The 20,260-nt window shown below is 52.5% G+C and overlaps 2 protein-coding genes across 4 annotated transcripts; one reads left to right on the forward strand and one right to left on the reverse strand.

Annotated features, from left to right (window-relative positions):
- Positions 1-261: 261 nt before the first annotated feature.
- Positions 262-1,356, reverse strand: ISG15 (ISG15 ubiquitin like modifier). The gene is made up of 2 exons (XM_032395829.1): positions 1,251-1,356; positions 262-827 (listed from the first exon to the last, which is right to left on the reverse strand). The coding sequence occupies exons 1-2, from the start codon at positions 1,251-1,253 to the stop codon at positions 321-323; spliced, it is 510 nt and encodes a 169-aa protein (XP_032251720.1). The 5' UTR covers positions 1,254-1,356; the 3' UTR covers positions 262-320.
- Positions 1,357-14,201: 12,845 nt separating this feature from the next.
- On the forward strand, positions 14,202-19,152 carry HES4 (hes family bHLH transcription factor 4). Of its 3 annotated transcripts, XM_032395855.1 has the most exons (5): positions 14,202-14,481; positions 14,563-14,658; positions 14,761-14,848; positions 14,946-16,479; positions 18,937-19,152. In XM_032395855.1, the coding sequence occupies exons 1-4, from the start codon at positions 14,374-14,376 to the stop codon at positions 15,329-15,331; spliced, it is 678 nt and encodes a 225-aa protein (XP_032251746.1). In that variant the 5' UTR covers positions 14,202-14,373; the 3' UTR covers positions 15,332-16,479; positions 18,937-19,152. The 3 variants fall into 3 exon arrangements, with proteins under 3 accessions (XP_032251746.1, XP_032251728.1, XP_032251737.1); XM_032395837.1 differs by having other exon boundaries at positions 14,202-14,658; XM_032395846.1 differs by lacking the exon at positions 18,937-19,152 and having other exon boundaries at positions 14,202-14,658; positions 14,946-17,754.
- The last annotated feature ends 1,108 nt before the right edge of the window (positions 19,153-20,260 follow it).

Below are 20,260 nucleotides of genomic sequence, written 5' to 3' on the forward strand. Positions count from 1 at the left end.
GCAGAGGTGCCTCTTTTCTTTCTCTAGAAGTTAATTTCCCAAAGGTGTGGGGACCTCATCAATTTGTCCAAGGGGTGGGTGGGAGTGGATCACTATTTTGATCTCACTAGACTTGTCCCTTAACTTGGCAACCCCAGCCTAGTGACCACCCAGTGACCCTGGGTCTCCTTATCCCACTTCGTCCTCTGTCCCTCCCCCAGCCTCAACAGCAGGGATGCAGAAGCAAGGGGTGCTGGGGGAAGGACCAAACGTAAGGTGCCATTTAATTTTGCGTCAACTTTTATTACGCACACTTGATCAGGGACTCGGGTGGGTGGCCCTCAGCGCTGCCCTCCTGGTCCTGCCCACTCCCCACCCCCACCCCCCCGCAGGCGTAAATTCATGAACACAGTGCACTGGGGTGTGAGGCCATAGTCCCCCAGCCAGTGCCGGTCGTCCATGGGCTTCCCCTGGAAGCTCAGCCAGAACAGGTCGGCCTGCACATGCTCCTGCCGGCACACCTGCTGCTTGAGCTCAGCTACGGTCTGCGTCAGCCGGACCTCGTAGGCGGTGTTGCGACCCTTGTCGTTTCTCACCAGGATGCTCAGCGGGTTGTCACAGCTCTGCACCACGAGCAGGACCGTGCTGCCCGGGCACAGGCCCTGGCTGTCAAGGGGGACCCCATCCTTCAGCACTTGGCCGGCAGGGTGGGTGACCAGGTGCTGCTGGAACACAGGCACGCCGGTTTTCTGGGCTATCTGCTGCTTCAGCTCCAGGGCCAGCATGGAGTCCCTCAGGGGTACCAGGAGCTCCTCACCCCCCAGCATCTTCACCTTCAGGCTCCCCGCCTGTGGGCATCACACAGACTCAGAACCCGGCATCGGTCCTGGGAATGCTGCTCTTTCCTCCCCACCCTCCAGGAAAGGGACCCCAGGGGCTGGAGGCAAGCAGGGAGCGTTTCCAGAAGAAAGGCCAGCCACCCACAACCATCACCTCACCTCCCCTAACCCACTAAGATGCCCCTCTGTGCCAATGCCAAGGGGATCTCAGGGTTAAACACTGGGCAGAACATGCTTTCCAAGATCCAGACCCCAACCCGACATCAGAAAGAGACCTGTCCCTCCCCTCATGCTTAGGGACCTGTGGGAGCTCCAAGCAACTCCACTCGCCCGGCACACAGTGGATGTTCCGCCCCTGGATGACCCCAGCAGTGAAGTAGGAAAAGAGACTGGTACAGAGCCCACCTGCCCCCCCCATCAAACACCCCTCACCATGACTGTGGTCTCTGGCACCGGATCTTCCACAGGCACAGACAAGTGGGCTGCCTCTCAGCTTCCAGCTCTTCTGCTGCTCGGCCCTTTTATGAACCTGAGCCGTGCACGTCACGGGGAGTGTCGGGGAGAGAGCCTCACCAGTGGCTGAATTTAGCTTCAGTTTCAGTTTCCTTTTCCCAAGGCGTGCCCCAGTGAGTAGCAGAAACAAAACAGAATGACAAGGATAAGAGCCGGGACTATCCATCTGCCCAGGGACTCAGGACAACACCTTGCCCCGGAAACCCCCTAAATGTCCAGCACTTCAGGTTCTTTACAAGATGCACGGAAGTCATAATAACATGAACTAACGATTGGAAACTTTCACTTTCCATTTACCAATCTGCAGAATTAGTAAGCTAGGAAAACATTGCCTCAATTAATTCAGAAATAACAAAATAGTGACAATCCAAACTACCCAGAGATAATCACCTTTGGTTTAAGACGGTATTTATTCAGATTGTTGTTTTTTTATTTTATTTTATTTTATTTATTTATTTTTTTAAGATTTTATTTATTTGACAGAGAGAGACACAGCGAGAGAGGGAACACAAGGAGGGGGAGTGGGAGAGGGAGAAGCAGGCTTCCTGCAGAGCAGGGAGCCTGATGTGGGGCTCGATCCCAGGACCCTGGGATCATGACCTGAGCTGAAGGCAGACGCTTAACGACTGAGCTACCCAGGCACCCCAGATTGTTGTTTTTTTTTTAAATGAAAGAGATGTATCTCTTATTTTCTATAAAAATGAACTCATGCCCACTATCCAGAAAGTGAAAAGACTATTCTCAAAACGGAAGAAAATATTTGCAAATCATATGTCAGATAAGGGTCTAGTGTCCATAACATATAAAGAACTCTTAGAACTCAACTATAAAAAGATAAACAATTCAATTTAAAATTGGGCAAATGGGGGCACCTAGATAGTGCAGTCGGTTAAGCAGCCAACTTTTGGTTTCAGCACAGGTTGTGATCTCAGGTTGTGAGGTCAAGCCGCATGTTGGGCTCTGCGCTCAGTCTGGAGTCTTCTTGGGTTTCTCTCTCCCTCTCCCCTGTTCTCTCTCTCTCTCTCTCAAATAAATAAATCTTTTTAAAAAATTGGGCAAATGTTTGAATAGATATTTCTCTGTAGAAAATACATAAATGGCCAAAACCTCATGAAAAGATGCTCAACATCATTAGTCATTAGGGAAATGTCATTAGGGAAACTTAAATCAAAATCACAATGAGATACCATGTCACACCCATTATTATAGCATGACTATAATTATAATATATTAGTATAATATAATAATAAAATAATTAAAAAAGACAATAACAAGTGTTGAGGATGTACAGAAATTGGAACCCTCACGCATTGCTGATCGGAATGTGAAATGGTGCAGCCACTGTGGAAAACAGTGTAGTCACTCCTCAAAAAGTTAAACAGGATTTTCGTATGACCCAGCAATTCCACTCCTAAGTATATACCCAAAAGAATTGAACACAGGTTATCAAACAAATACTTGTACCCAAATATTCATAGCAGCACAACAATAGACAAGAGGGAGAAACTGTGGGAACAACCAGATCCATCAACAGATGGATGCATAAACAAAATATGATACACCCTCACGATGGAATATTATTGAGCCATAGAAAGGAATGAAATACTGATACTTGCTACAACATGAATGAACCTTGAAAACACTATGCTAAGTGAAAGAAGCCAGACACAAAAGGCCACACATATTACATGATTCTATTTATATAAAATAGCCACAATAGGCAAATCCATAGAATCCAGTAGTGGTTGCCTGGTGTTGGTGGGGACAGGGAATGGGGAGTGATTGCTTTATGGATATGAGGTTTCCTTTGAGGGTGATAAAACATGTTGGAACTAGATAGAGGTAATGGTTGCACAATGTTGTAAATATACTAACTGACCCTGAATTATATACTTTAAAATGGTTACATTTTGTTATATTAATTTTACCTCAATAAAAACAAAGCCAAAAAAAAATTAACTCAACCTACTCTCACCATGTTGTAAACTTCTTCATTCAAAACAGTATAACAGTATATCATAAACATTTTTCCATGTTAATAGATACTTCTATGCAAGTTTTTTTTAATGGCTGCATATGTTCCCCATAGCATAGTGAATTCGTTATAGTATAGAGTGGAATTTAATCAATCCCATATTGTTAAATATTTAGGTTGTTCCCAATTTTTTGCTATTGCAAATAGCACATAACAGGCATACTTTAGCTAAAAATAAATAAATAAAATTTAAATAAATAAGAAAGTAAATAAATAATTTTTGAAATAAAAAAGTAAAAGGGTGGAAAAATAAATTTTTTGAATATAAATCTTGGCCATTTCACTTCCCCACCCCCAAAAAATATTTCATAGGGCTCCAAAATTGTGAACACACAAAAAACAGAGGGTTTAAATTTCCTTCTTTTTATTATTTTAACTGTATAGCTCGACTCATTCCTTGTATAAATAATATTGCCATTATAAAAAGAAAACCACAAATGTTTATTGAAATAAAGAATACAGAATGTGAAAATCCCCCCCCCAATCTCCCCCAGATGGCCATTATTAAACATGGTATTGATGTCTTCTGATTTCTTAATACTGACATATGGTACTAGAATCTTCATTTTCTTTCAGTTACTTCATCCCATGCCACCAGTTGTCTTCCTGCTTTTGACAGGAGGAACTAAATGCAAACACATTAAGGAAGCAAGCTGACAGAACCTGTCACAGTTTCCTGGGACTGTCATAACAAATTACCACAAACTGGAGACTTGAAACCTTGGCAAGAGGTCTGAAATCCAGGGGGACTAAATGACCAGTATTGTCAGGCTGGTTAAAAATAATCTAATTTTATCTGGCTTGCAGAAGATGGGAATCATCTGAAATACAAGGATACAAGAAATCTGAAAGTAGAAGGATGGAAAGAAACATACCACGTGGCTATTAATTCAAATGAAACAAATACGGCCATATTAACAATTCTGTTAACATGTGAACAAAGAAATTTTATAGGCAAAGTGTTACAGAGACACAAAATGTCATGTAACAATAAAAAGTTGAGTTCACTGGTAAAATAAAATAATTTTAAACTTGTATGCACCTAATAATATGGCCACAAAATATACAAGCTCTAGTCACAAATATTAATATTCTATTTATGAAATGATAACAGCCACCTATAAAGGGACTTTTGGTTAATATTTTATGTCATTTACAAACTAACTTAAACTTCCTTAAACCTTTAAAACAGCATCTGTAACATTTAATATACTTGATTTTTATTTTTAAGCCATTCGACTATCTAATAACTGCAACAACAAAAAACCTTTCCAAGAGTGTCCACAGTCCTTATCACTTACACTGCACAGAGGTACTAGTCTCACAGCCAATTCTTCTATTGGATGCAAATCTACCACTTTTTTTTTTTTAAAGATTTTATTTATTTATTTGACAGAGAGAGAGAACACAAGTAGGCAGAGTGGCAGGCAGAGAGAGAAGGAGAAGCAGGCTCCCCGCCGAGCAGGGAGCCCGATGCGGGGCTCGATCCCAGGACCCTGGGATCATGACCTGAGCCGAAGGCAGACGCTTAACCGACTGAGCCACCCAGGCGCCCCGCAAATCTACCACTTTTACCTTTCAACAAGACACAACAGCATCTCTGCTCTCACTCAAATCTGATTCCTTTCCCCCACCTTTCCACCTGGCCAATCACAGCTCCTGAGACCATCATACTGGATGACATCTGAGGTCACCCTGGGCCACTGTGGAATGATGGGGGTGGGCTGCCCCCGCAGACCTCCTGATGGACAGATGTTGGAGGCCCCAGGCACACCATGACTTGCTGAGAAAGTAGCACAGAGCTTGTGGGTCACTGTGGCTGACCAGAAAAAGTGTCGTCAGAGACCCTGGAACGGGGGTGGGCAAATTTCTTAAGGAAGATTTTTGTTGAAGTGTAATTAGCTGTAAATATCTGCTGGCTGGGCTCATTAAATTGGCAGCCCCCTCCTTTCCATGTTCTCTGAGGGAGAAGTGTCACTCTGTTCTTCCACCCAGCACTAGGAAAGCTGAGCAACCCCGACCTGGGCCACAGTCTCACTGTCCAGGACCCCATCCCTCCTCATGCCAGAACCTCACCACCCACTTGGTGGGCACATCCCTCTTCTAGCCACAGCCCCTTGTAATGGGTGTCTAGGGAATGCAGGACTCAGTGAAGACCAGAAACGCAAATGAGCCTGCTGTCCCCACACTGACCAGCAGGCTTAGAGGGCCATTCAAACAGCCCCGTGTCTGGTTCTCCCCAAAACAGACTCTGGCTGGGGGGCTTGGCCCTCAGGGGAGTCAGGAGGTAGTCTGCAGATGAGAAAGATTCCCCTTGCTGCAGGAATGGCTTATAGGGAGGGAGAGAAGTAGAAGGCAGACCTGAGATGTGGAGGGCTGTTCTAACCTGGGGGAGGCAGTGAGTTGGAGCTGTGGTATGGGAGGAGCAAGATGGGGGGCACTCAACTTAGTTCAAACCCACAGGATCTGGTGAGGGCAATAAAGGAGCACAGCTGGACTCTGGCCCACATGGCCCCTGTGCTAGGGCTGCCAGTGGCTCAAGGGCCAGGCCTGCCCTATAATCCTATGTGGTCACTGTGTGTTAGGGACAAGTCTTCTGAGTTCAGGCCCACGTGAGAACAAGCTCTGGAGTCTTCAGTGTGGAGACCCAGGGCCAGTTGTGCTGGAAGAATGTGCCCAACCAGGCTCCCTAAAGTCCCTTGCTACTAAATGGCACTTTCATCCTTTCATTCCAGACCCAGCAGGGAAGCTGCAGACACCTGACACACCCAAGGCTAATGGTGGAGGACACAAAACAGAGAAAACCCGATGGGATGCATCTGCAGGCCCCACCTGCTCTGCCCACCCATTGAGGGGAGAAAAAGAGGTGGGGAGGGGAAGAGAAGGAAAGATCAGCTGCTTTATCCTCCCTTCCCCAGGACAGAAAGCCCTGACAACCCCATGAAGTCCAGAGCCCCTGCCTTGAGCCACACCCCAATCTCCCACCTCACCAGGTTGGGATCTGGGCCTTGGGGCCCAAGTGGGGAGGGGGAGACTCAGGGAAGGTTGGGGGAGAGGCTTCCACTGCCAGATGGAGGGGAAAAGGCCACCAGTCCCCAGTGTTAAGAAAATTATCCTAAACTTGGAAATCAGGCACAAGGAGCCTTCCTATCCTTGAAGGTCTCCCTGGAGGTGCCTTTGCTGATATTCTTGAGGTTACAGGTTAACGTGGTGTAGACATCTGTCCTACGAGACATGGAGACTTCTGTCCTGGAGAAACATGGTCTTGCTGCCCCATGTGACATCTGCCAGTTTTGTACCTGACCTGTATTCCTTCCTCAAAGCCTCTTAGAACCTGCTGGTTTCCCCATTGGTGACCTAAAGAAACACTTGACCTGTGCTTACTCTGTATTTGTATGGAAGTCATGGTTTTTTTTTTTTTTTTTTTTGCCTTGAAAATCATATTTTGACATCAGATATTGGAAGATATGCCTCCATTGCTTGGATGTTGGTGGGATGTTATCACCACTGATTTTGGAAAAAGATGGCATCATTGTCTGGAGCTTGGGGAGGTGCCATCTCTGTTACTCATTCATTTGGTCAACATGTCTTTATAGAGGACACACTCTGTGCCAGGTGCCACTCCTGGACAAAATGGAATTCACATTCAAATGTGGTAGACACACGTTGCCTGGGATAAGTTGGACCAGAAGACATGTGTTGCGGAACGTCTGGCCGGCTCAGTCAGTACAGCAGGCAGCTCTCGGCCTCGGGGTTGTGGGTTTGAGCCCCATGTTGGGTGTAGAGATTACTTAATCTGAAAGAAAAAAAAAAGCATGTGCTGCCAGTATGCAGAAGAAAGAGCAGGAAAGGGGGATGTATGTCCTGAAGAGTCCCAGGCAGAGACACAGGTGCTGCAAAAGGCCTGAGGCAGGAGTGTGTCTGCTCATGTGGGGGGCAGTGAGGCTGGAGAGTAATGTCTATCATCTCCTTACAGGCTAAAAACAAAGAGCAGGTGCGGAGAAGCAGGGTGTGTGGATGGCCACTGAACACACTATGCTTTCCCCAAGGAGGGGCCTGACCTGATTCTGTTCAGGCCTAACAAGATCATCAGGACACCTGTGGGAAGTAAAAGACCTCAGGTCAGGAAGGGAGCTGGAGACCAATCAGGAGCTTCTCTGGAAATTCAGGGCAAAGGTGGTGGTGGCATGGAGTCAGTGCCAAGGGGAGCGAGGGGTCAGAAGTAGGTGTTTGGAGATATCAGGGAGTTAGAGCTGCAGGAGGCCCGATGGGCCAGGGTGGAACATGGACTCCAAGTGTCAAGGGTGGTGCTGGTCTGAGAATTCCAAGAAAGGTAAGATGTAGAGGAGGCAAGGAGCCTCAGTCAGGCCCACTCACCAGGCAGAGACGGCCCCAGTTATCTGAACAGAAAAGTTAGTGTAAAAACTTGTTCCCCAGGTATCAGAGGACTGAACGTCATAGGAGAATACGGGGATACTGCTGAGTCAGTGGTGGTAGGAGGCTGGGCTGGAGAGAAGAGGATGGCGCTACGGAGGGTGGAGCCTGACCTCCCCACCTGCGTCCTTGTGGTCAGGACCTCCTGGTGGTGGGAATGGGGGGAGGCCAGGGTGGGTGTGAAACTGAGAGCAACAGTCAAAACCCAACACCATGGGACACTATCAGGAACTTGGTTATGGACACATTGCACCTGAAATGCCTATTAGATTTAAAATCAGGTAAGGGATATGGCCTGGGGTTCATGAATAAGTCCAGGCTGGGGATACCAATCGGGGCATCAGGGGATGGGCACAGACAGAGAGGGTGAGGAGTCATGGAGAAATCAGAAATGCAGGAGGAGGGTAATTGGGTTGATACGTCTAAGAAGCCAGTGAGGGGTGTGTAGCCACCTGGTCACTACTAGACCAGCCACAGGGACATCCTGGTGACCTTGCTGAGCGTGGTCTCCATGGTCTTGGGGCAGACTGACAGAGAGTTCGAGAGGGGAGGAGAGGAGCTCAGCTGACATGGTAGGTGGTTGTTCCAGGAGCTTTGCCACAGAGAAGCCGCGGGAGGTGGAGAGTCAAGTGGGCCCTGAGAAGTTGATGTCGTGTCGTGCTTTTCTAACATGAGCAGTATAATGGGCATGGACCCACAGGGAGAGGAACTGAGGATGCAGAGAGAGGGGAGGGTGCTAGGTACCTGTCTAGTGTAGGGAGCACCCATGCATGCAGAGCTCTGGGGCTCAACCAGGGGACAATATGACTTGCCGGCCTCAGCTCTACATCAGATGAGAGCAGGACAAGGAGGAGGCAGTGTGGGCTTGAGGACAGGGACCAAAAGTGTGCTAGAGTTGTTCAGGAGCACAGTGGGGAGTGGCCAGGACATGTGAGATGCCTGGGCAGCATCAGGGCCACCTAAGGCCCATGGTCCAGAGCGTAAAGCAAGGACGATCAGAGGCTCGGCGCATCTCTGGCCACATGCAGCTCCAGGATGCCAGAGGGTTCACGTGACTGACAGAGAAGCATGACTATGGCATCTTATTCTTGAATCTGGCTGGCCTTGTTTCAGCTGATGAAATGTGGCAGAAGTTTCACTGTGTCAGTTCTGGAGCCCAGGCCTCAGGAGACCCTGAGTGTCTACTTCACCCTTCTGAAATGTTAGCCAAGCCATATGAGGAAGCTGGTCCAGCTTGTGCAGGACGGGGCCACATGGCAGAGAGTCAGAAGTCCAGTGACCACAACTCTAGTGTCCATACATGGTGCCACTTCCATCCTCGAAGCCCAGCTGACCCTCAACTGATAGCAGGTGCATGAGTGAGGCCCTGGGGAAGCCACCAGCACCACCCAGATCCACCAACTGTGCAAAGGAACTGGCAAGGGGTTGTCAAGCCACGAAGATAGCTGGGATTTAACACAGGTTACGGTTTGGCCAAGTGAATATGATGAAGCAAGAGGAGGGTTAGGGAGCAGGCACGATGGCTGGCCAGATAAGTTTCTCTTGATCCAGACAGGGGAAAAGACATCAGAGGATGACGAAGCACCAACCTCGGTCTTATCCAAGGACTGCCGATCTCAGCGGGGCCGAAGGGGAGTGGAGGACGTGAGCTTCGAGGCTGGGAAGTTATCAGGGAATGTGAGCCTTGAGGTTAGGCCGTGGAGTGGTTGCAGTTGTGAGAAGGACCCTGGCCAGGGAAGTGAGTGGCCAAGTGGAAAAGTGAAAGGACTGCTGAAGGGGAGGATGTCCAGAAGGTTGGAGAATCATCTTTGTGGATTTTGAAATCACCAGGAACTATGGTAGGAGTGGTTGGGGAAAGTGACGGAATCAGGACTAAAACACATGGGAAATGAGACAAGGCCCCCAGGCGCCGAGACAACTTCAACAAGGTAAGGTGTGATAATACAAGGTTGAAAGCTGGGGCTTTTGTGGTAGAGAAGAAACTGGTCTGGAAGTTCCAAAGAGGAAGGACAAGGAAGCTCACCTTTCCCCAGGTGCAGTGGTCCAAGAACGGTCAACAGCAGTACCCACAGGAGCCATCCTATGCAGACAGGGATTGGGAGGAGATTCTGTCATTTCCCAGGTTGGAGAGATATGACTTCCCAAATATGGAGAGGTGTCAGCACTCAGATTTTGGAGAAAGATATTAACAATGCCCAGACCATGGGGAAGATGCTGTCACTCAGCATGTGCTGGGTGGGGAGGGAATGCTCTCCCTGCCCACTATTCAGGGTAGCTGAGGGAAGTTGTGTCAGGTCCATAGCCTATAAGGGTGGAAGACACCCTCTTGGCCACGGAGGATGAGGACTGTCCTGGAACCTCAAACCTCAACATCAGCAAGCTGTGCTCCTGGCCTCTACCTGGGTCCTGGGCATTTGATTACCTTGTCGCTATCTTGCATCCTGGTTTCCATCAGCCCTGGCCTTTGTCATTTGCTGGATTCCAGCAAACACTGATGAAAGACTTAGCCCCCAGCTGCCACTTTGCAGGAGAGAACCTACAACGGTTCTAGCCTGGTCACTTGACAGCTCTGGTCCCAGCTGCCTGAGTCGATGGGCTGATGCCTCTTGGCAGGAGAGGTGGGAGCAGACTCTAAGAAGGGTGCATGGGGGGACAGGGGCGGGTGGTGGTCTATGGTGTCCCTGATGTACTGGAATCTATGTGCCAGAGGAATGTGAGGGCCAGGGTGTAAATGCAGTTGGCATCCCCATGTCAGAGGTTGGGGGGTGGGGTGTGCACAAATAGCACTTCACAAGCCCTCAAGGACGTGGGTTGCATGTTGTCACGTGGAATGCTGTTTCAGTGGCCAGATGTGAGACCTCCACCCCCACAAGGCTAGAGCCCCATGTCTGGCCTAGAAGATACCTCTGTCTTTCCTCACAAACTCCCCCACTGACTTTCCTGCTTTGCTCCCCCCACAATGGCCATCAGTGGACCCTGCAGATGCCCCCTGGACCATCAGCCTTCTGGGGCTTGGCCCACTCGGGCCTGGGTCCAGGAAGACAGACAGGCCTTTGATGGCTCCCAAGAAGCATCTCATCAGATGGAAAGCCACTGTTCAAAGCCACTGAACATTTGTAAATGCTAAAGAAAATAAGGAAAGGAGCGCCTGCGTGGCTCAGTCCGTTAAGTGTCTGCCTTCGGCTCAGGTCATGATCCCAGGGTCCTGGGATCGAGCCCCCCATAGGGCTCCCTGCTCGGTGGGAGGCCTGCTTCTCCCTCTCCCACTCTCCCTGCTTGTGTTCCCTCTCTCGCTGTGTCTCTCTCTGTCAAATAAACAAATAAAATCTTTGGGAAAAAAAAAAAGAAAATAAGGAAAAAGGACTGGGAAGAAGGGGTGGGTGGGAGGAAAAGGCCACTGTCCCTGGGTCCAGGGCTTGGTCCATCCCAGCTATTCCAGTTACTACTGCTATGTAACAAACGTCATAGTAAACAACTGTCCTACTCTGTGAATCCAGAACTGGAACAGAGCATGCAGGGGCAGCTGGGAAGATGTGAAATGAGTGGCGACAGCAACTTCAGGTTAGGGTCATTTGGAGGCATTTCACTAATGCGTTTGGCAGCTGAGACCACTGGGCCGCTGGCTGCAACGCCCACACAAGGCCTTTCCACGGGATCTCTCCTCGTGGCCTGTCCATGGGGCCAGTTTGTGCTTCCTTACAGAGACAGTTTGAGGGACAAGGGCCCAGAGGGACATGACCATACAGACCGTGGGGGTGTGGCCCTGCGGGAAAGACACAGTGGGGGTGTAGGTGATTACAATATTGGGAAAGCGTACCTTGCTCTGGCCTCTGGAGGGCTCCTTGCTGGGACTGAGGCTGGGAAGGCCAAGACACAGGCCCCTGGAGACCCTGGATGGGGAGCATCCTTTCCTTTCTGGCAGGCCTCTGAGGATGAGCCTAGGGGGTGCTCAAAGTGTGGAGAGCACTATGGGGCATATGATGAAGCTGAGTACACGCATCTCCTCCCTGCCTCAGTCTCCCCTCTGTTCAGTTCTATCCCACCCGCTTCCCTGAGGCAGTAACAACAAGGTAGCTGACACGTACCCAGTTCTCACTACATGCTGGGTACCTTCAGAATAGATCTCATTTATCTTCCCAATAATCCTGGGATAAATAGATGACCCACTCTACAGGTGCGGAAGCAGGTACAGGAAGGTAAGTCATCCCACCTAACAGCTAGTGAGGAAAAGGATAGCAAGAACGTCGTTCCTCAGGCCTCTCCGTCCCGTCTGAACCTCTGCCTGTCTGACCTGCGCGCAAGGCTGGGGGCCGCCCAGAGCCCAGCCGCACCTGACAACTCCCAAGAGGAGGAGGAGTCTCCAGTGGCCACTGGGGGCGCTCGCGGGCTTCTGTCCTCTGCAATCTCCGCGCCCTCCTGGACAGCAGGACTGGTTCCAGCTGCCCCTGCACTGGACCAATCGGCGCTCCCAGGGCTCTTTGTGCTAGCAGTGGCCCCTCCTCAGATTCCTTCCTGACCCCAGCTGCTTTCCAAGGCCCCTCCACTCCCCCGCACGCTCCTCCAGGCGGGAAAGGGGAAAAATGGGTAGCCTCATCTAGGTGCCTGTGCAGAAGCGGTTGTGTGGTGGGGAGGACCTGAGCTGCCCCCTGCCCCGCCCCGGCGCCAGAGGCAGACGGAGGGCGGGGGGCGGCATCGGTGGACGGCAGGCGGGGACTTAGCTTGACACTACACTAGAATCAGCCTCAGAAAGGAAAGAAGGCCTCTGGTGGGGGCCAGAGTGGGACCCGGAAATGGGTACTGATTGGGACAGGGGCCAGCCGTGGACACCCACTATGTAGACCCACAGCAGTTGAGCTGACCCATCGAGGCTCGCCATTCGGCTCACTTCATTGCTCAGAAAAGCCCCCGCAAGGCTCTCCCAGACCACTCCTGGGGTCAGGAGCCTCCAGGTCCCTGTGCCTCTGCCTGCCCCTTCCCCACCTCCCTCGGCCCCCATGGCCCCTTTGCCACCCTGGGGATGCCATTCCCTCTCCCTGGGGCCTTGCAGAGCTGCCTTCTCCCCAGAAGATCCCACCGCAGAGAAGACTTCCGGACGCCCCGTCAAAAGAAGGGTTTCCTCTCCCCCAGCAGCCCACCCATTTCTATCACTTATAACAGAATGATTATTTTTGCTTGCCATCTCCCCCAGCCCCTGATTAGAAGCCCCGGGAGGGGCTTCCCCAGCTCCAGCAGCTGGCCAGGCCCACAGTGGGCCTCCGGAAATGTCTATGGGATGGATGTCACACTGCTGCCAGGCCACAGTGGACTGGGGACCCCGAGTACTCAAAAGACTATGGCCCTGTGACATAATTCAAAATGAAAACAATATCGAACAGGAAAATAATATAGTCCTGTTTCTCCCGCTGTGCCACTTCAAAATAAACAGATTTTAACAATTGCTGCTCATTTTTTGTGAGCCCTACTTTGCTGGTGCTTAGCCCACTATTGTGTGATCTAGAAGAGTGTGATATCTGCAGCTCCATGACATCACCTCATCTGGCTTGTATCATCACTGCCCTTTACCCTGAGACGTCACCTCTGATTATCTGGTGGCATTGCAAGCCTGGCCAGTGATACCCTTACATTCTGTTGCGTGACATCTTTCTGCCTGACCCGTGACATCGCTCTACCTGTCCTGCAATATCACCCTCATCGTTCTATGCCGTAATTTAGTTGTCCTGTGACGCCACCCTGCCCGCCTCAAGACTTCAGCCACCCGACCTCTCTCCTGCCCAGAGGCTGGTGTTCCACGTCCACTGTGTAATAGGCCTTGAGTAGGTGTGCAGGTGGTGGGGGTCCTGAGAGGCCGAGCCCGCGGCAGGTCAGATGAGGCTGTGCAGAGACCCTTGGCCCCGAGCGGGGACCCGCGATTGCGGAGGAAAACGGAAGAGGCACGTGGGCCAAGCCTCGCCTACTCCCCAGGGGCGCCTGACCCAATTCCCCCTCGCGACTTCTCCTTTCAGATTTCCCGCGCCGCCCGCCGCGAACTCTGCGCCCCATCTCCACCCCGGGCCCCGTTGGGTCTGAATGGGAGCCTCGCGCCCAGCCCGGGAGATGCGCTGCCCCGGGCAGTCCAAAGAGGCCCCGTCCCGGCGCAGAGCTCGGGACGCGGCCGCAGAGGAGGGGGCCCGGCGATTTTCCCGCTTCGTCCCGGCGTAGCTGGAGGCGGGCGCGGGCAGGGCGCCTCTGCTTGCCTTTGTCGCGGGCCGGGTTGGTGGGCAGGGAGCCTAGGCGTGACTGACATTTGGCGGGGGTGGCAGCCGGGGGTGGGCGGCCCAGCGCAGGGCCCGGGGCGCGGGGGGGGGGGGGCGGGCGGGCGGAGCGCAGCCTCTCATTGGCTGGCGAGAGTGTGGGAAAGAATGCCGAGCGGGGTTCACACACCCTGCGGCCGCGCTGCCTTAAATAGCCGAGCGGCTGGCAACTCTTCGCGCGGGCCTGCAGCCTGGGACCTGATTGAGAAGAACAGGGGACGCCACGCGCCCGCCAGCCCCCGGCGGCGCAGTCCGCCTGGCTCCGGAGGCGCGGGGGCGCACCATGCCTGCAGACACCCCAGGGAAGCCGAGAGCCTCGCCGCTGGCAGGAGCGCCGGCCAGCGCCAGCAGAACCCCGAATAAGCCCCGAAGCGCGGCGGAGCACCGAAAGGTGGGGACCTGGCGGGGCGTGGGTTGGGAGGCGTGGGGTGGGACGGACGGATGCAGGACTCAGCCACAGCCCGACCCACAGTCCTCCAAGCCGGTCATGGAGAAGCGGCGCCGAGCGCGCATCAACGAAAGCCTCGCGCAGCTCAAGACCCTCATCCTGGACGCCTTCAGGAAGGATGTAAGTCGGGGTCGGGAGGTGAGGTCGAGGGGCGGAGGTGCGGAGCTCGCAGTCTTGGCGCACTAATGGGTTGCAAGCCTCCTCCACCCGCGCTACCCCCAGAGTTCCCGCCATTCGAAGCTGGAGAAAGCAGACATCCTGGAGATGACCGTGAGGCACCTGCAGAGCCTGCGACGTGTGCAGGTGACAGGTGAGGCGCGGGCAGCAGCGACGTGGGGGGGGTGACCGGGGGGCGCACAAGACCACCCCAGCGGGAACCGACCGCCTGTCCCCTGTCGCCCCCGCAGCCGCGCTCAGCGCTGACCCCGCCGTCCTGGGCAAGTACCGCGCCGGCTTCAATGAGTGTCTAGCGGAGGTGAATCGCTTCTTGGCCGGCTGCGAGGGCGTCCCGGCCGACGTGCGTTCTCGCCTGCTTGGCCACCTGGCCGCCTGCCTGGGCCAGCTGGGGCCGTCGCGCCGCCCGGCTCCACCGTCCCCCGCTGCGGAGGCCCGGGCGCCCGAGCTCTACGCCGGTTGCCCGCCGCTCCTGGCATTCGACCGCCCCTTACCCCTGCTGCGCCCTGGGTCTGCCTTCGCGTTGCGGCTCCCTCCAGGCCTGACTGGGGCGCCCCCCAACGCCCCTAGGGCGGGGCTGCAGAACCGGGGCGCGCCATGGAGGCCGTGGCTGCGGTGAGGCCTCGACCCTCAGACTGTAAGGGAGGCTGCACCCCGTTCTAGGGCCGTGGCCTTTGCTGAGTGTACCAGAGAATATTTGTTTCCAGAGGCCACGTCGAGAGAGTTTTGATATTTTTTTGTCTTTGTGAAGACTCTAGTCTGGCGTTTCTTTCAGCCTTTAGTTCTGGGGTGGGGGGTGGGGGTGGGGGGCTCTGCTGGTTGCGTTGTGCTGGACTTCTGGGGTGGGCCTGCGGGTGGCCCTTCCCCAGGCTCTGTACCTCGTGCCGGCCGGTCCTCTAGCCCAGGGCTTGGTCGGTGGACCTGCCTCTGTGCAGTAGCCAGCCACCCTCCTGGAAGTGTGGGCGATGTGGGAAGCCACTCAGGAAAGTGACAGTCATCACATTTCCCACAACGTATCCCAATGTTGGAAACCAGTCCGGTGGCATCACTGGGCAAGGATTTTTGTTTGTTTTTTAAGGTACCTTATCCCACTCCCACTCCTGTGGACCTTGGAAGGTGAAGACATTGTCACACTCTTGTCCTGGGCCACTGGGCATGGCGAGAGGTGATCATGCCCTGAGGCTTCAGTTCTGGCTTGGTCCGCTTCCTACTTTATTCTCATGGTTCAACACAAAGCTGCCTGGACTGAGCCTGCCCCAGGCCAGTGTCTGGTCAGGAGATGAGTGCCAGCAGGAGAGGGTGACTGAGTCCTGAGGACAGGGAACTGGGGCAAGACTGGCCAAGAGCACTTAGTGCCAAGATTTGGGGGGGGTGGTGGTAACTCTCCTACCAGAGTCCAGTCCTGCTGTGTGCCCTGGGAGGGGAGGTCTCCCCCCTGGTGGGGAAAGATTGGAGGGTGGTCCTGCCCATGCCTCTGTTCTGAGCACCCGCTGTGTGGCAGCCCTACAGTCCTGGGCAGTACTGCTGAGCAGCATTGGACATCAGCCCTGGAGTCACCGTCCTGCGGTCCCAGGTCTCCCTGAGCTGCTGCTGGGCACTGGACTCCAGTTGCAATGAGGGGGTGATCTGAGTCATACAAGCTGAGACTGGAGTGTCTCATCCTGAGCCCATCTGAGGCTGAGCCAAGACTCATTTCCCAACTGCAGCTGAATTCATCAGATGGTTGCCGGCCGCCTGCCTGGCCAGGGCCCATCAAGGAGAAAGAGGGTGAGTCACTGCTAGAGGTTAGCCTGCTTCTTCTCCAGTGGCTTCCATGGCTGTGTCACAGGCAGGATTCACCTGGGCTCTCCTGCAGGGACCTCCAGATCCCCACCAAGCAAGTCACCCCCTGCCCTCTGGTTTCCTTGCCCATCACCCCAAGACTCAAGGGCCTGGGTCAGTGGTCCTCGATGGTGGCAACCACATGGGCCAGGTACTGTATCCTTGGACATAGACACACTCTGTGATCCTGGCCCTGGGGGAGCCCAGGGGAACTCTGAAGGAAGGTCTTCTTTCTTCAGAGCTGTGGCATCAGCAGTAATGTGGGGGAGGAATTGTTGATCATGCCTGGGAAACCCTCTTGGGCAGGAGACTAGCACAGGGTCTATTGCTGAAGCTAGAAGCTCAGCTTGGTTGGGAAAGGGGAGCTGCTCAGGGCCTCAGTGCAGAAGCTGGGGGGGTGTGCTTTGGGATGTGAAGCCTGGGGGGGTGGGTAGGGGGGTGTTTAGGGTCTGTACAAAGCTGGGGCCCACACGTCCTGCAGGAAAAAGAGGGACCTCCCTGCCTGTGTGGCTAAAGGAAAAAGGGCCACCTGGGGAAATCACCTGGAACTTGGGCCATCATGCTCTCCCTCCTCCCATGACAGGGCAGTGATAACTCTAGACCAGATCCCTGGGCTCCCATTCCCTCCCTGCCTTACTTCCTGTCCTTCCCACCCCCACTCCCATGCCACATTTTACTTCTTATTTCTGGTAATCTCAACACTTGCCAAAGGGAGCTTTGGAATGAGGACCCATCAAGGACCTCTCAGGCCCTGTGGGGGACCACACACAGTTCCTCAGACAGGCAAGCTCCCTCCTGCTGTCTGTCCCTTTGAACTCAACCTCCCCGCTGGAATTCTTTCCCCACTTTCCCACTGGAGGCAGCCACCCCAGGCTCCGTGGGCTCCAGAGGCTAAGGCCATGTCTGTCACTCACTTTGTCCCCAGCACCTGCTCGGAACAGTTGGATTCATACTGACCTGATTAACTGAATGAAAGACGGAGTCAGGAGGTTTGGGAAGGGTTTTTGAAGTATAGTTGATATACAGTGTTACATTAATTTCAGGTGCACAACACACTGATTCGACAATTGCATACCTTAGACCGTGCTCACCACCATAAGAGTGGTCGCCATCTGTCAGGGTACAGGATTATTGCCCATATTCCCTATTCTGTACTTTTCATCTTTGTGATTTATTTATTATATACATGGAAGTTTGTACCTTCTAATCCCCTTTGCCTGTTTCACCCATCCCCCATCCACCTTTCCTCTGAGAACCACCAGTTTGTTCTATGTATTTAGGAGTACTTTTTTTTTAAGATTTTATTTTTAAGTAATCTCTACACCCAGGATGGGACTCGAACTCACAACCCCGAGATCAAGAGTTGTATGCTCCACCAACTAAGTCAGCCAGGCACCCCAAGAGTATTTTTTGTTTGTTTGCTTGTCTTGTTTTATAGATTCCACATATAAGTGAAACATATGGTATTTATTTTTTTCTGTCTGAATTATTTCACTTAGCATAATACCTTCTAGGTCTATCCATGTTGTCATAAATGGCAAGATTCCATTGTTTTTTGTGGCTGAGAGGGGTGTCTTTTTTTTAAAAGATTTTATTTTATTTATTTGAGAGAGAGAGCGCGTGCACACGTGTGTGTGTGTGTGTGTGTGTGAGAGAGGAGGGCCAGAGGGACAAGCAGACTCCTGACTCAGGGCTCATGGGGTGGAGGTGGGGGTGCTTCATCCCAGGACCCTGAGATCATGAACTGAGCTAAAGTCAGATGCTTAACCGCTCAACCAACTGAGCCACCACAGCGCCCCTGGCTGAGAAGGGCGTCGTTTTTGCTTAGATTAGGGAGGTCTGAGGAAGCACAGCTCAGGCTGAAGCTGGCCTTCTCCCCAGGCTGCCCCTTTTTAGCAGCTGAGGGCACCTGGGTCTTCAGAACAGCATCCTCAGCGTCTGGGTGGCTCAGATGGTTAATCGTCTGCATTCGGCTCGGGTCATGATCCCAGAGTCCCTCAACCCTCTCCCTGCTCAGTGGGGGAACCTGCTTCTCCCTCTCCCTCTTCTGTTCCCCCTGCTTGTGCTCTCTTGCTCTCTCTGTCAAATAAATAAAATCTTAAAACAAACAAACAAACAGCATCCTTGTCTCCAGCTGTGGAAGGAACCCCACCTCCCCCCACACCCAGTCTAGTGGACCCCCTCAAGTGCTTTCCTACAGACCTCAGTGGGGAGATTTCTGGCCTAAACGTGGGAGTAACCCCCTCACACCAGGGGTTCTCCTTTCTACCCTCCCCACTCTTCCACCCATTTCCTGCTCCGCCCCTCCCCTTCACTGCCCCAAGATGGGCTCCTGGTTATTTCCCTGTCCCTGATCTTGTAGCCACCCACCCAGCTATTTTTATCTTGGCTTTTGTCTTACAGACACTTCCTGCTGAATAATAGATGAAGCACCTTCTCCTGTCAAGGCTATGTGGTAGGGGTGGGGGAGGAATCAGGACCTCCTCCTGGGGAGGAGGCTACAAGGCCTCCTGATCATTTCCCCTCCACCGGGAGGTGGAGTCTCGTTCAGTGTCTGGGGTCTCCTTCCAGCCCAGTTCCTGGCAAAGACCAAGAGCCAATAAATGTTTGCTAAATTCATGTGCATGGTCAGCAGAACTGCCTGCCTCTGTGGGTATGGGATCCCTGTGTGTCTGTGTCCCATCTGCCTGTGGGGCCAGGGCTTGGGGACTGAACAATGACAGCAAATCATGGGTGTTAGAAATTTGGAGAAAGAATCGGTCCCTATGGTGACAAAAGTCGGCCCATGAAACTGCGGTCAATTGGAAATTCAGAGTGGGGGGAGGGCTGGGCTGTTTGGAGCCCTGGTTTGTGAGAGGTGAGGCCTTAGCTCCCCGACCAAAGCTCCAGTGGTTCCCTGATTATCTCCAGGCCTCCGCAGCCTCCTCCCATCACCTGGCAAGCTTTCCAGAGCAGGAAGCTGAACCTAAAGTGTCCCACAGCTGTGCTCTGTCTCTGCTCCCTAGAGCGCTGGGGACTATTTCCATCCTGGGATGTGCCATGGTCAAGAAAACAGGCCCTGGGGTCGACAGCTTCTTAGAAGGCCACCAGTGATCCCCCTCTGGTTTGCAGCTTCGTAAATGTGCTGAGGTTGGCCCTCACGACCGATTGGGCCCTGTAGAAGTGATGTGATGTCTCTTTAATGTTAGTTTGCAAGTACGTCTTGCTGTGTCTTTTTCTGTCACATCATTCACTCTGGGAGAGGCCAGCTGTCTCTACTATGGAGAGGCCAACAGTGTGGACCTGAGGGAGAGTGAGTTTGGAAGTAGATTCTCCAACTCCTTGAGCCTTCAGATGAGATCCCAACCACTGTCAACATCTTGACAACAACTTCAAGAGAGATCCGGAGCCAGAACCACCCAGGTGAGCAGCTCCTGGATTTCTATCTCTCAGAAACTGTGTGAGATAAGCAACGTTTTGTCATTTTAAGCTGCTAAACTGTAGGTTAATTTGTTAGGCAGCAATAAATAACAGTAAGTTGTAAAATAACAACAACGACAATATAAGTTGTAAAAGTTAAATAACAATAGCAATAAACAACTAATGTACCCGGTCACCAGTTGCCCCCACCTGCCTTCCTGAGAATGGAATTGTGGAAGAGGTTAGGTGGGGGTGAGGACTGGACTCTTGGTGAGAGTAACCCCAGAAATAGTCCCTGCAACTATTGTCATAAGCAGAGAGTGGATTG

This window comes from Phoca vitulina, unplaced genomic scaffold, assembly GCF_004348235.1.
Source record: "Phoca vitulina isolate PV1807 unplaced genomic scaffold, GSC_HSeal_1.0 scaffold2, whole genome shotgun sequence".
Taxonomy (NCBI): domain Eukaryota; kingdom Metazoa; phylum Chordata; class Mammalia; order Carnivora; family Phocidae; genus Phoca; species Phoca vitulina.

What these genes read in the sequence shown, in the direction of transcription:
- HES4 (XM_032395837.1), top strand. Translation starts at nt 14,374, where the DNA reads ATGCCTGCAGACACCCCAGGGAAGCCGAGAGCCTCGCCGCTGGCAGGA. An exon ending in TGGACGCCTTCAGGAAGGAT is followed by an intron (nt 14,659 to 14,760) that starts GTAAGTCGGGGT and finishes CGCTACCCCCAG; the next exon opens with AGTTCCCGCCATTCGAAGCT. An exon ending in GCGACGTGTGCAGGTGACAG is followed by an intron (nt 14,849 to 14,945) that starts GTGAGGCGCGGG and finishes TCGCCCCCGCAG; the next exon opens with CCGCGCTCAGCGCTGACCCC.